The sequence below is a fragment of the Lissotriton vulgaris genome, chromosome 5 (genome assembly GCF_964263255.1).
Source record: "Lissotriton vulgaris chromosome 5, aLisVul1.2, whole genome shotgun sequence".
Classification (NCBI taxonomy): Eukaryota; Metazoa; Chordata; class Amphibia; order Caudata; family Salamandridae; genus Lissotriton; species Lissotriton vulgaris.
Window position 1 is genome coordinate 715,342,840 of NC_141693.1, and position 15,150 is coordinate 715,357,989.

At 49.2% G+C, this 15,150-nt stretch overlaps 1 protein-coding gene across 1 annotated transcript in view; it reads right to left on the reverse strand.

Moving 5' to 3' along the window:
* Window positions 1-15,150, reverse strand: part of ZSWIM8 (zinc finger SWIM-type containing 8) — a 2,802,584-nt gene that overhangs the window by 1,512,355 nt on the left and 1,275,079 nt on the right. The window contains exon 13 of the mRNA XM_086922151.1: window positions 8,607-8,790. Within this exon, the coding sequence (XP_086778277.1) occupies window positions 8,607-8,790 (184 nt within the window). The remainder of the gene's footprint in view (window positions 1-8,606; window positions 8,791-15,150) is intronic.

Here is a 15,150-nt window from a genome sequence, read left to right on the forward strand (position 1 = left end):
CTCAACTCCCTGTATTGAAGATCTTTCCTCTTCTGCTCAAGCAGACACTATCAATAAGTGGCTTGCCAGCGGATGTGACCAAGTAGCCCCTCTGAGGCACGTTACGGCCAGGCGCGCCAATGACGCGAATAGGTGGTTTAACGCCGATCTCAAAGAGAGGAAACTTGCGGTTCGGCAGGCTGAGAGCGACTGGAGGCGCGCCTATTTCCCTATACTCAAACTAAAATATACCTCTCTTCTCAATCAATATAAGAAAGGCATTCTCGATGCTAAGACCAATTATTTCTCCTCGAAAGTCTTGTCCGCCGAAAACCAACCAAGAGAAATGTTTTCAATTGTACAGGACCTAGCTTTCTCTGATAGAGCCACTCTCAAACCTTCCCCTTCCCAGGCCCTTTGCGATTCGCTCAATAACTTTTTTATTGAAAAAATTACTACTACCAAGTCCAACATTCCACTCCCTTCCCCCTCCTTTTCCGACCCTCAGCCTCCGCCCAACCAGTTATTTCTTGACTGTATTCCTCCTTTGACCAGGGAGCTGTTCCTGTCCCTACTTCTAAGGGTCAAGTCCGGATCTCCCTCGGACATCTGCCCTGCACGAATCCTCAGAAAAATCTACCTGGCTTGTCCCTTGCCCCCTCTTACCTTTCTCAACACCTCCCTTGCTCAGGGCATCGTCCCTTTAGCTCATAAATTTGCTACCATAATTCCCATCTTTTTTTTTTTTTGGGAAAACCTTTATTGAAAATTCAAAGCACGCAGCTATTCAGCCTTACATCCCTGAGGCTAGGCAGCAATATAAAAAGCGGAGAAGAGGTGCGCACAAATCAATTCGAGGAGCAAATCAGGTTTAATTTTATATTATAACTGAAAAACTTAAGATAACAACAAAAAGGAACGAGAAAGAAAAAATAAAGGGAAAAAAGGAGAAAGGAAGTGGCAAGGTACAACATAGGAGCGGCAATGCACGATTCCAGGGGGCGAGTGGGACCGATTAGCACTCTGCATTAACTACGCTGGAGCAGCATACAAAAGTTGGGGGGGGGGGGGGTAGGAACAGGATTTCGTTTAAATAAAAAGTTGGGCGGAAGGAAGGGCTAGGGAGAGAGACGAACCTCCAACGGACCTGTGTCGGGGGGCACACAAATATCACCTCTGTATTCTTTCCACGCACCCCAGACAACCCCCCACCTCTTGGGCTTACCCCTAGCTACGTACACAGTTTTCTCACGGAGCATGCACCAGTCCATATTAGTTTTCCACAGTCCCACGGTGGGGGGAGTCGGAGCACCCCATTTCTGAGCAATGTCTCGCTTGGCCACCATGTACCCTAACGTGACCCAGCGGGTTTGAGCATTAGTGTAGTCAGTCGGACCCCACACGTTCAACAAGCAGCGTCGAGCTTCCGCAGTCAAATCCACACCAGTCACCTCACGCATAACCACATGCACCCGTTCCCAATAGGAAGCAATGACCTGACATTCCCAGATGGTATGCATGAAGGTGGCCAGTGCACCGCACCCTCGCCTACAGAGACCATCCACGGAGAGCCCCATGTGGATCAGTCTGGGGCCAGTTACATAAACTCGGTGGAGTATCTTCAGTTGGACTAAGCGCAGCCTAGCCAAAATTGCCACTTCCTTGGGGGAAGACACCGCACACTGCCAATCCTCATCATCCAACTCAATCCCATCACGCACCCACTGATCTCTCACATTCAACAAGTCCGTCCGAACATTTATCAACTTTTTATAGGTCAGGGAAATGGCACTATCGGGCATATGGCCGTCCAGCACCCTGTCTTCCAGCGGGGATGATTCGGGGACCTTCTCACCAACAGGCAGGGCAGACGTGAGGGCATGTCTCAATTGTGCATATCTGAAGTACTCCGTGGCACCCAGTTGGAATTTAGTCTTCAGAGCTTCAAAAGACTTTATTTCCCCCCTGGCCATCACATCAGCCACCTTGGAAATACCGATGAGGTCCCACCGGTCAAACCCCTTCGAGTGCCACAGCCTACCCAGCAAGTCAGAGTCATAAAGTGGAGTGGCCATAGTGAGTTTACCCTTCCACCCCAATGCTTTCGTAACGGCCCTCCAAATGTGCACAGCGGTCTTGGTGGGACCAGTCATCTTTCCATCCAGAGATCTAGAATACAGCGCTCTGTAGTACATCCCATCATTCAAGAGCCAAACGGTCCATGGCGTATCCCGGACTCTCTGCCGGTCCATAAAAGCCGTGATTAAGAGCAGCCAATTGGGAGGCCCAATAGTACCGGCGGATGTCAGGCAAAGCAATACCGCCATCGTACCATGGGATAGTCAGTTTGACTACAGCTATACGCGGCCTACCCTCCCACAAAAGGGTCCGTTGTAGACCTTCAATTTCCTTGAAATATTTGGAAGGAACTGGGTCTTGCGTGTTCTGGAGCGCGTACAAAAATCTCAGCAGGGACATCATCTTGAACAATGCCGCTCGGCCCAGCAGGGACAGCGGCAATCTTTTCCAGCCCTCCACGTCGCGCTTGAGGCGCGCAAGAGGGGGAAGCAAGTTATTGGCGTATCGTGCCCGGGCATCCGTTGATATATAGATACCCAGGTACTTAAATCCCTGCTGCGAGACCTGTATAGCGCAACCCCTAGGAAGACGCGGGGTTTCTCCACGGAGCACATAGAGGTAGGATTTCGACCAGTTAATAACTAGGCCCGAGTACCCACCAAAAGTGCTCAACACGTCAAAAGCCACAATCAAGGACCGACTGGGGGAAGTAAGATAGAGCAGGATATCGTCCGCGTACAATGAGACTCGATCCTCCAAGCCCGGTGACCACTTGATCCCACAGATATCAGGGTGGGTGCGTATCCAGGCAGCGAGCGGCTCGAGCGCTAGAGCGAAAAGGAGCGGCGACAGCGGACAACCCGGTCTAGTACCCCTGCGCAAGGCAAAGGAAGCCGATATCCGGCCGTTGACCGTTACATTGGCCAACGGGGAGGCATAAAGAAGCCTAACCCAACTAATGAAGCCGGAGCCAAACCCAAACTTGGACAACACCGCCCAAAGATAATTCCATTCGAGGGAGTCAAACGCCATCGTCGCGTCCAGTGAAGCCAGGACTGTCGGCTCGCAGAGTTTGTGCACCCGCGCCATGACAGCGTGAAGCCTCCGAAGATTAAGAGCGGTGTTGCGGTGAGGTATAAAGTCCGACTGGTCCGGATGGACCAAGTCAGCGATTACACCCACCAGCCGGTTAGCCAATAACTTAGCCAGAATCTTGGGTTCGGCATTCAGCAGGGATATCGGGCGGTACGATCTGCAAAGGCCCCTGGGCTTCCCCTCCTTATGAATGACCACAATGGTAGCCAAACGCTGGTCCAGCGGGAGTTCACCCGCCTCCCGGGCCTCCAAAAACATACGCCGCAGGGGTACTGCGACGGTGTCGGCCTTAATCTTGTAGAGTTCCACCGGAAGACCATTGGGACCGGGAGCCTTACCAGACCGCAAAGATCGTATCGCTAGCGCCACTTCATCAGCCGTAATGTCCCTGTCCATGTCGTCACGCTCGGTGTCCGACAGGCAAGGGAGCTCAACTCCCTCCAGAAAAGAGGCCGAGTCCGACTCAGTCAAGGTGGAGACCGAGGCATAAACCGTCTCGAAATAGTCGGCAAAAGCCGAGGCAATAGCGCTGGGGTCAGTAACAACCACCCCGTCCTCTCCCAGAACTTCAGGCACCACACAGGAAGCCATCTCCCTCCTATCCAACCAGGCAAGAAGCTTGCCCGCCTTGTCACCCGCATCATAGATCCTCCCTCGCTGTTCCCTGCCCATCGCCTTGGCAGCGTCAATGGCAGTGGCACGATACTCCGACTGCTTTAGGGAGAGGGCGTGAAGCAAGTCGGGTGTCGGGTCAATTTCCAATTGAGAGTCCAAGCCCTCAATGTCCGACTCCAACCGCACCATTTCCTCATCCCTGCGCCTGCGCACCTCGGCTATCAAGGAGAAGGCTTCTCCTCTCAGGACAGTTTTGAAGGCCTCCCACAATGATAAGGCCGACGATACCGAGCCCGTATTCTCGGAGAAATACAGGTCGATAGCTTTAGCTAGGAGGTCACGAGTTTTGGGGTTGCGAAAGTACCAAGGGTTGACCGGTACCAGTCTGGAGGTTGCCACAATACCAAAGTCAAACGACACCCAGACCGGGGAGTGGTCCGAAATGCCTCTGGCCATCAGACAGGCTCCAGAAACGGTCGATGCCTAGGCCGCCGGAGTCAAGACATAGTCAATCCTGGAGAGGCTTCCGTGCGCGCCCGAGTGGAAGGAGTACTGACGCTGAGCGGGATGGAGAAGTCGCCAACAGTCGATAAGACCCATAGTGCTCAGGAAATTTGGGAGCCATGATTGCGCGGTGCGAAGGTATTTGGATGGAAAACGGTCAAGGGTTCCCGACACCACTGCATTAAAGTCCCCACCAAGAATAAGCAATCCCTCCGGGAGGCCCAAAATGGCGCCCCCGAGATCCTGGAAGGTAGTCGTCTGCAAACCCGGGGCGACATAAACAGAAACCAAAACCAGGGTACGCCCCTCCCATCTACCCACAACGGTAACATAGCGGCCTCTATCATCAATCACCCTAGTCTCCACCTCCAGTGGGAGAGACATGCGCACCATGATCCCAACCCCTCGGGACCCCGAAGAGAACCCGGAGTGAGCCACCATCTTAAACCCTTTTCTATTAAGTGCGTGACACGTGTTGCCAATAAGATGCGTCTCCTGTAGTAGAATAACATCGGGTACACACCGTTTAAACATCTGCAATACAACCCCACGTTTAATGCGATCCCCCAGCCCGTTCACATTCCAACTCAACACGTTTAAAGTCTTACTCCCCATCATCAAAGATGCACTGTCCCAACCACCACCCCCAGAAAACAGCTACCGCAAAATAATAAACAGAAGAATAGTAACCCTGCCTCGAGAAAAAGGAAAAAGGAAAAACATAAGAAAAACACTCCAACCAAGCACCCCCCACCCTGCACCCCTGCATCAGACTAAAAAGCCCCCCCAAATAGCAGTGTGCCTGTCGCCCCCAAAAAACTAATCTACGGAAAGCCCCCAGAGGAGAAAGGAGACATCCTATCAACCCCCGTTATCCTACAAAGTTGAAAAGCTGCATTAGAAAGAAAAAGAAAAACATAAGTCAGTGACTGATTGCATTTGCAGGGCCCTCCACCGAAAGAAGTCCGAAGAAACATTGTTCATTCCTGAAGATCAGGACCACCTGACGCCCCTTCCGACTGATCCTCAGGGGTAGTCCGACGTTGAGGCAAGGTGTCCAGACAGTCCCCAGCTGCCTCCGGCAAGTCAAAAAACACCACTCGGGCGCCATGTTCTATACGAAGCTTCGCTGGGAATAGCATAGAGTACTTCAACCCCATCTCCCTCAGCCTACGCTTGACACCCATAAAGCTTTGCCGGCGTTTCTGTACCGCTTGAGTGAAGTCGGGGAAAAAGTTCACTTCTGCATTCTGGAATTTTAACGGACCACCTCTCCTCGATGCCTGCAGGATCGCATCTCGGTCCCTGTAATTGAAAAGTCAAAAAACACCACTCGGGCGCCATGTTCTATACGAAGCTTCGCTGGGAATAGCATAGAGTACTTCAACCCCATCTCCCTCAGCCTACGCTTGACACCCATAAAGCTTTGCCGGCGTTTCTGTACCGCTTGAGTGAAGTCGGGGAAAAAAGTTCACTTCTGCATTCTGGAATTTTAATGGACCACCTCTCCTCGATGCCTGCAGGATCGCATCTCGGTCCCTGTAATTGAAAAGTCTGGCAATGATGGGGCGCGGAGACGCTCCCAGTTTCGGTTGGCCACCGGGCAGTCTGTGCGCTCGCTCCACCGAGAAGAACTTACTTAGTCCACCGGGAGCCAAGTGCTTCACCACTAAGTCCTCAACAAAGAGATTGGCAGCGTCCTCCTCAGCACCCTCCGGCACATCAATAATGCGGACGTTCTGGCGCCGTGCCCGTCCTTCAAAATCATCAAGCCTGCGAGCAAGCAGCGAGTTAGCGGCTTTCAGGTCCCGAACCTCCGATTGCACGTCAGACATATCGGTCGTCAGACTCGACGTCTTAATGTCGAGCGACTTGACTCTGTCGTTCGTCTTTCCGAGGTCGGCCCTGATAAGATTGACCTCAATCGTCAACGTGTCCACTTTGTGCGAAAGCACTTCATGCTGCTTGTGCATTTTGGCCTTGATGCCCGCAATGGCCCCCATAACATCCCGGAGGGTGGGTTCAACATCGTCCGGAGACACATCTCGCTGCAAGTCTTTAGTACGGCTTGAAGCGCCACGCGATCCCTTAGGAAGGGAGAAACGTTCAGAGATGGTGGTCTGCGAGAGGGAAGGTTTCCTGCTGACTCTCGGGGGCTTCCCTTTGTCCGGATCTCCTCTGCCCGCCATGATGGGCGACGGGGATAACACGACCCAAAGCGAGGTCGAGTCGGCGCTTCCACTTCCAGACGGCCGAAGTCAATAATCAGTCCAGAGTCCCAACAGAGCTTCAGGCCTCTGGACAATCTGATCCGGCCACCAGCGCAAAACGGGGCAGCTCCATCCCTCTCGGGCTGCCACCGTGCGGAAGCACCACCGTCCCCCTCGTAGTGCCAGACTAGTATGGCGACGTCGTCACCAATCTTCACGACGGTGTAACTCAGCACAGGAAACCCGGATCTTCGATCGGAGAACGGGCCCCGCCTCAGCAACAGCACCGCAACAGATTCCCACTACTGTGGGACAGGATGGGTAGCAGGATCAGTACGGAGGATCGGAGGGTCTTCGGAGCTCCGAGCTCACGCGGCCATCTTGGTTGCCCGCGAAGCTCCTCCCATAATTCCCATCTTAAAGAAACCTGGTGCAGACCACACCTCTATGGCCAATTTTCACCCCATCTCCCTCCTTCCCTTCTGAGGTAATATATTGGAGCGACATGTCACCAAAGTGCTCAGTGCCTTTGCTGAGGAAACTGGCAGGTTGCCCCGTGTCAGGCAGGCTTCCGCCCTAGGCACTCCACGGAGTCGGTAGTCCTCTCTGTTATGGACAAACTCAGAGAGGGAATGGATACCAATCGGCCCCAGGCCCTGGTTCTTCTTGACTTATCCGCCGCCTTTGACACGGTTGACCATTCCATCTTGCTCACCCGTGTCAGGGCGGCTGGTGTCAGGGGATCGGCCCTGGTTTGGCTCTGTTCCTTCCTGAGGGACCGTACTCAGGCCGTACACCTGGCCGACTTCTATACACCTTCCTGCAAGGTTCAATGTGGTGTACCACAAGTATCCTCCCTGTCTCCCCTGCTGTTTAGTTTGTAGATTTTTCCTCTTATTTTTGCACTGCAGCAAATGGAGGTCACGGTGTATAACTACGCCGATGACCTCCAGCTCATTTTTTATTTGTCTTCTTCCCCAGACTCAATTTTTAATTTCCAATCCGTTATGATTTTCATCTGGGTCTGGATGAATCACAACCACCTGAAGCTAAATCCAGACAAAACTGAACTGGTCCTTACAGGTGGGTGCTCCAGTCCCTGGAACCCTTTATTTTGGCCTTCTTCCCTGGGTTCTCCTCCTATCCCCTCTTCTTCAGTAAAGACTTTAGGTATAAAATTCAATGCTCATCTTACCTTGCACTCCCAGATTAGTTCGGTTGTTTCTTCCTGCTTTATGATTCTCCGCACTATCCGAAAGATTTCACGCTTTTTTTCAATTTCTGCCCTTAAACTTATTGTTTTAGCCATGGTCATATCTCGCATCGACTACGGCAACACCTTATACTCTGGTATCCCTGCTTATGATTTACGGCGACTTCAGCTGGTTCAAAATCAGGCCGCCCGACTTGTCTATAACTTTTTCAAATCCCATCACGTCACACCATTGCTCAAAGCCTTACAATGGCTTCCCATTCGGGAGCGTTCCCTCTTCAAAATGGGCTGCATCACCTTTCAGGCCCGAGCAGGAACGGCCCCTGCATTTATCAATTCAGAAATCAAGGCCTATCTCCCCTGTAGAGAGTTGCGTTCCTCCTCCCAATTCCTCCTCTCGGTTCCTCGTTTCAGGAGGAAGAAATTGGGAGGTATGAAATTCTCTACTCTCGCCACTGTATTTTGGAATACCCTTCCCTTTTCCCTTAGGTCCTCTTCTCATTATTTAGTGTTTCGAAAAGCGTTTAAAACCTTTCTTTTTTCCCAAGCCTTTCCACACTAGCGGCCCACTTCCTGCCCCTTTCACGGGTCTACATCCCTAGCGCCAAGAAACCGCTTGGTAAACGTGCGCTCTATAAATATTTTAAAATTCAAATTCATACATGGCTATACAACTATACCAGCATCACAAGGCAAAGTAATTTATTTAATTACCAATACATAGTTTATATTGTTAGTATTTTGTAGCATAATTGATATCAGAAACACAATCTGCAAAAAAAAGATTGTGTTGCAAGTAAAGATAACAGGTCACTTGTATGGTAGCACTTTGCAGTCCATGGCTAATGTGTTTTAGTGTAACTAGATGAAAAATGCATTCCTTAGCACAGAGGAATAGTTGAGGAAATTACCTGGGCTGCACAGCACATCAAAGATAAAGCTGGCCAGCATGAGTGGAAGGACAGGTCTATAGTCACACAGGGTGCCATCACGAAGCTCTTCCGCCCTCCCACGAATGGTACTCATCTCACTGCAGCCCATGGGGATCTTCTTAAGCAGGGACACTATCTCTGACTCCTGATACGCCAATTTAACCTGTGAAGGTGCAACCAGTTACCCAATCTATTAACGAATATTAAATCAAAAGGCAATCATTTATATAAAAAATTGAATATCCACAACTACACTTCAACTTTTACAAACTTAAGATGATTGTAACTTCTTAATACAGGAGGGCATCTCAAACAGTTTTTCAGTTTCCCCTTCATTGTTAAATGAAAAATTGAAAAGATCCACTATATGTAGTGAGAAGTGCAGATACATAAATAATAGAAAACATAGCAGACTTGGTAAAGTAAATGTTGGTGACAAAATTGCACAGTAAAGTATTAGTAAAACGGCTAACCTGACAATGTTTTCACTCAATCAACTTCCTGCACAGTAGGTCAACTCATTATAATCATTGGAAGAAAGGAGGGGGCTGAGACAATGCCCTATTGCAGGGCACTGGACAGAGATTTTAGAGGCGTGAGAAAACCCAGAGTGGGATCAGAGCGAGGACGAGGGAGATGACAACGATACTCAAGTAAGAAATTAAAAAGGTTGACGAGGGAACACCTGGTTGGTCACCACTGGGAAGTCCCCAAGAAAGACCATTAATACGCCTGTACCCCGGTACACTGAAAGATAAGAGACAAGACAGGAGCAACGCCCTTACATATCATTTACCTCGTCCCAGCGCTGATCGCTCACAATTAGAGGGCAGTAATGGCCTGAAACCCATAAAGAAATAGCCGACCACCACTCACTCTTGCCCTCCCTATACTCCACACACCCTAGACAATTACTGTGCATTACTGACATGGCTATACAGCTTTGACTCCACCACCTAATTGGTCCGTTACCTCTGTTGCCTAGCAGCTTCATACAAACAAGAAGTATACATATTTGAAGGCCCTCACCAAGGGAAAGAACAGCAGCAAGCACAAACCCAAATTTGCTTTGGATGGGTTATATTTTAGTGATGTGGTATGCACTGATGAATGTCAGAATTCCTGATGGACACTGAACTAAATGCCAACAAAAATATGTTTGAAACCTCATAAAAATCATTCTGCAGGAACTCCAGTCATATCTGCAGTTGTGGGATTTAAATATATATATATGATTTATTCAGAAGTACTAAACCTACCCCTTGACCAAATGAACATACTTCTTTTTTCATAGAGGTGTGACATAATCAGATACCAAGGTACACTTCTCACACTGACATGCAAACAAACATTAGGGTCGGATCCCGTTCGGGAACAGGTTGTTCACCAGGTCCCATGAGTTTAGGTTGAGGTTGTTTGCCACTGATGTCTTGAATTTTGTTTTAATATGACTCTGTAAGCTGGCTCAAGTACAACCCTTTCCACACTTGACAGGGATAGGAGATGGGCATTCCAAGTCTTCCCAGGGAGGTAGTGTGGGGGTCAAGGACTCTGAACTCAACATTACACCATTAGACAAAATAACATATTGTCCAGCCAAAGTCTTATCTTTTTTATAAAAGAAAGTACTGCAATCTCACAGCGAAGAAAAATACTTCACAATTCAATGGGAATCCCAACCACAAGCTTGTAAGCTCAGTTACAATGTTCACTAAGGTGCTACACCACTTTTCAGTATCCCCTCTGCTCTGCATTCTAGGAGAGTTCTAATGACAACTGTCTCACAGGGTGGTGCATGCATAGGCAAAAATTAGGCACAGGTGCAGATCTTTTCTATTTACTGCCCTGATCAAAAGCAAAACGAAGTTTAACAGTTCTCACTGCAGACGTTCACTTGAGTAAAAAGTCTTTAGTCCTTGCACCATATTCTATCTGTGGGCCTTTAGTCCTTTGCGCCAGTCACACCCAAGGTCACACTTTTCCTGCTTGATGGTTGTTTTAGATCTAGTGATACAGCAGGAGCAGACTGCACCCCTGCTGTTTGCAACAGCAGATTCAAAATGTATGGGGCCTCAGCTTTGGAGACAAAAGGGCAGGTTATGGACAAAGGCACAATGTCTTTGGTGGTCTCCGGGCTGAGTGCAGACAGGTAAGCAGGCACAGCAGTTGTGGCCTTCCAGGCTCTCATTTTAGCAGCACCAAGGCTCCTCTTCTCTGGTAATGGCAGCAGCAGTACCAGTTCTCACACCCACGGTAGGCTGGGAGATGACAAGGTGGTACTAGCACTTTCAAAGTCTTGGTACAGTTCTGAGGCGTTGAGCTCAGAGAGATGAGGGGACACCCTCACAGCAAGAGTCGCTCTTGGCTCTGTGCTCTAAGGCAGTCACCATTCTCTGTGTGTCCTCTTGCTGGGCTTCTCCTCTTAGTACACCCAGGCACTCTCCTTCCCTCTCTCAGTAGGCAGGCAGGCTTCTAGGTACCAGGCAGATCCTCAGCTCCTCCAGCAGCAAGTACAAACTTTAGGTGGTCTACCCTCACCTCCGGGAGAGAAGCAGTCATAAGAAAAGTAGCTAAGTACTCTGTCTCCCTTCCTTGCAGTGTCGTAGCTAGCCCTTTGGCCACCCATTGCGGTCCCTGCGTTAGCTTGTGAGAGCCCCAAAAACGTGTGCCACCCGGGGAATACCGTCCCCCCCCCTCCCCCTCCTATGCTGCTGCTTCATTGGTTATGAAGAACTTGAAACTGGAACAAAGAGGGGTGGTTGGGATCTTACATTATTAAAATGTTCCAGACAGGGGATGTAGAGCCACTATCTGTGGCTTACAAATTAGTTTGCGGTTGTTGTCTTTTAAATGTAATTTTCTGGCAGTTCCGCGAACACAGTCTTTGTTTGAGGTGATGGGTCTACCTCAAAGCAGGAGTATCCAAAACTAGGGCACAATGGAGTGTGGGGTGTTAGATATCTGCACCTGGCTGTCATCAGCTTCCATAAACAGTAATCTGGGAAAGACAAAAGTGCAGTACCTGCCTAGAAATGTCCTCACTGTGAACAGGAATTGCAGTCCCAGCCCTTACAACTACAGTCTACCAAAAGACAGTGCTCAGGAAGAATTAATCCGCATCTCTTTGCTAGCAAGGTCCTCATTTGATTTCTAAGGGTAGCCCTGTCTACATCCTTATTACTTCAGATTCTGGACTACAATCACCCACCCACAATTACTCATGCAATCCATTTCCTCTGTCTGGGATGCTAAGTCCATCCTCCATTTTGCTCAATGTTAACCCAAAGGCATCCATAATGGATCCCACTGTTCCTAGTATGTACAACATGGTCCTACTACCATATATTTGCTACACACCCATATTACATATAAGCAATCAACATGCACACAAATGTCAGTTGCCATCCTGGGTTTCATATGACAGTGGAACTTTACACAAGAGGAGCTAGTGAGCTCATCCATCTTTGACAGAGAGAAAAGGGTCTAGTCAAAACACTGATTCAATTCACAAAACATGGTACACTCACCACCACTACAGAGATCTAAACAGAAAAGCTGCAAAATAGCTCCAGAATTAGCAACACTTTGCAATCATATAGGTAGGAATAAAAGCAGCTGTTAAAATGTTAATTGTGTGTAGAATACTTTATCTATTTGAATCACTCCTTATTCCAACAAAGTGGAACTTAATTAAAACAATCTGAGACATAGGGAATAACTATAGGCCCAATTACGATATCAGGAGGAAAGGCTCCGGCCGGCTGTCAGAGGCTTTCCGCCCGACATCGTAGGTTTCAGTCCGACCGCCCTATTAGGATGACTGTGGTCAGAGTGAACCCTGCGGGGGGATTCCGACGTGGTTAAGGGGCCCTTCGGAGCATCGGAAGACACCATAATAGCCAGGCTCGGCTCTGCCGTCGGAATTATGATTAATGCAAAAACCATAGTTGATGGACAGAATGCAGAACAATGTCATACATTCACCCCAGTACAAAGATCTGGGCCTAAATTCATCGTTTTTTGCAATCCACACAACACCAGTTCAGACATGGCCATATGCAAATCAGCCTTGACCCTGTGCCTCATGGGAACAGTCCAGCCTGAACTGCCAAGCCATGTAGTTCCTGGACCGGAATCAAGCATCCTAGGACCGGTTTCTGGCTATCAGCCGTCTTCAGCCAGGATAGCTTGACTCCAGTGGTGTGGAGAGCATGGGACTCATGTCTGAGCATACCCATCCCACTCGGGGTGAGAAATGGAAAAATCACAGTTGATGGACAGAATGTTATGTTATGTTATGGTATTGTAATTTGTAGAGCGCGCATTTACCCGTGGCTGTCTTGGCGCTATGGACGGGCGGGGAAGTCTGCACTGACGGCTAATTCTGTAATAGCCAGGTCTTCAGGCCTTTCCGAAAGCCGATAAGAGAGGGAGACTCTCTAAGCTCAAGAGGGAGCGAGTTCCAGAGTTTAGAGGTGTAAAACCAATGGTGCAATCCAGAAAACTTAATTGGCTTGATTGACGGAGTTGTGTCGAGTTGAAGTTTGCGGCCTATTCCAGAAGGAGAGCCGGGGCCTCGAGTTTTGAACCAGCCGGGTTGCAGTTGAACAACATCGGCCGTGAGAATCAAGCAGGGTCCGGTCTACCGCAGTGGAGATCTTTTTTGTCCGATTTTGATGGCGGTCATTCTGATTGAATAGCACCGAGGGAGGAGTGACGTGGCACGACAGTGGCTGTAGGAGGAGGTCCCTGTCCCGCGGACCAGATTTGCCACCGCCGGGGTTTGGTGGTCGGGGTCTTCGCTCGCGGCAGCGGAGTGCAGATTGCTGCTGCAGGAACCGATCAGTCACCCTCCGATGCCGTCCGTTCCGGTCTGTTCCCCCGGAGAACCCGGGCTCTCTGGGGGAGGTGAATATGATCGGTACTGAGCGAGGAGAAATGGGCAGGACGGAGCGTGAGCCGTCGCTAAAGACAGTATTGGCAGCCATCGGGGCATTTCAGTCACATATGGATGCCCTGATTCACAAAATGATTACGGGCCTATCTCAGAAGGAGTGTGTGGAACCGGACCCTGCTCCACCGCAGGTACTGCTGCAGGCTATGATTCATACGATAACCATTTTGATTCTGGACAAGGACCCCGTGCAACAAGAGGCGCTGAATCCCTCGGTCGGTACTCTGGAGAATCCTGAACCCGGTGTTTCGAACGTATTACTACACCTACCATCATTGCTGACTTTGGGAGAATAGATTGGCATTCTCTTCCCGGAGACTCATGTTGGTGATTGTTCTTGGACTTCTGTTTCATCCTTTCCCTCTCTGGTGACTGTACGATCGTGGAGGAAACAACATTGGGGCTATCCGTCCATGAGGGAGCGTTTCTGTGCTGATGGAGTTCTTGGGGAATTACTGATTTTGATTTGTTTTGGACTAAATTTTTTCGGACTCTTTCTGCACTTTGATTCTCCTGTACAAGTAGTGGTCCTACCGGGAGGGGTTCGCTTGATGGTTCGGAAGGGCCAAGGCTGAGATCGATTGACCGGGGTTGGTACTATAGCCTTAATAAATGTGGGATTCGTAACGGTTGGTCTAACGGGAGGCTGGGCGGTGTATCACGAATCCCCCTAATTTACTTTTTCTGTGATCTCTGATAAAATTTTATATTCGTCATAGGGGGTTCCTGTCTCTGGCGGGTGGAAGGAGACCGGGAGCAAATACGGAAATGCCCTCCCCCATGTTTTCTTTTTTCTATCTTTAGAACTTAGTTAGTTTGGGCGACAGGCACACTGCTAGTTGGGGTTAGGCGATGGCCATATGCAGGGGTGCAGGGTGGGGGGATGGGTTTCTTGTTTCATTTTTGTTCTCGTTCTTATGCTTTCCTTTCTTCAATCTTCTGTCTAGTCTTTCCCTTATTAGTAATATTGGCGAAATATCCTGATTTTGTTTAAATTCCAGTGTCTGGTTGCCATGCTTTTTCTACTATTCTGATTTTATGGGTGGGCGGGCTCTGGGGGCCTGCACTTAAATTGTTTATCGATTGTAATGCTACCAATCCTGCTTCGTACCTACTAGCGCAGGCGTCTCAGTGATTCTTCTGTCGCTTCACGTCTATCCTGTCATTGTACCTGTCCGCCCTATTATTATGAATGTATGTATGACATGGATATGTCTATTCCCTTTTTCTTGTTTTAAAATAATAAAAAGATTTTTAAAAAAAAGATGAAGGACGAAGGAGCAATGGGGAGATCCAAGACGGCAGACACAGGCAACAATTGGGAGATCCAAGACGTAGGCAGCAATGGGGAGGCCGGGGCGTGCTTGAGCTGAGCATATCTGACACACACGGGCGCGATACAGCATTTGCTGGCACTATGTGTATGCCACGATAAAATGAAAATAGAAGAACTGCTGGCAGGTTGGGGTGTATGTAAGGATAGGCTACGTTCCGATTCCATGGTAAATGTAATTACAATAAAGCATGGAAACACCACCATGTTTCTCCGAGGCGAAGCAGAAATGCCTC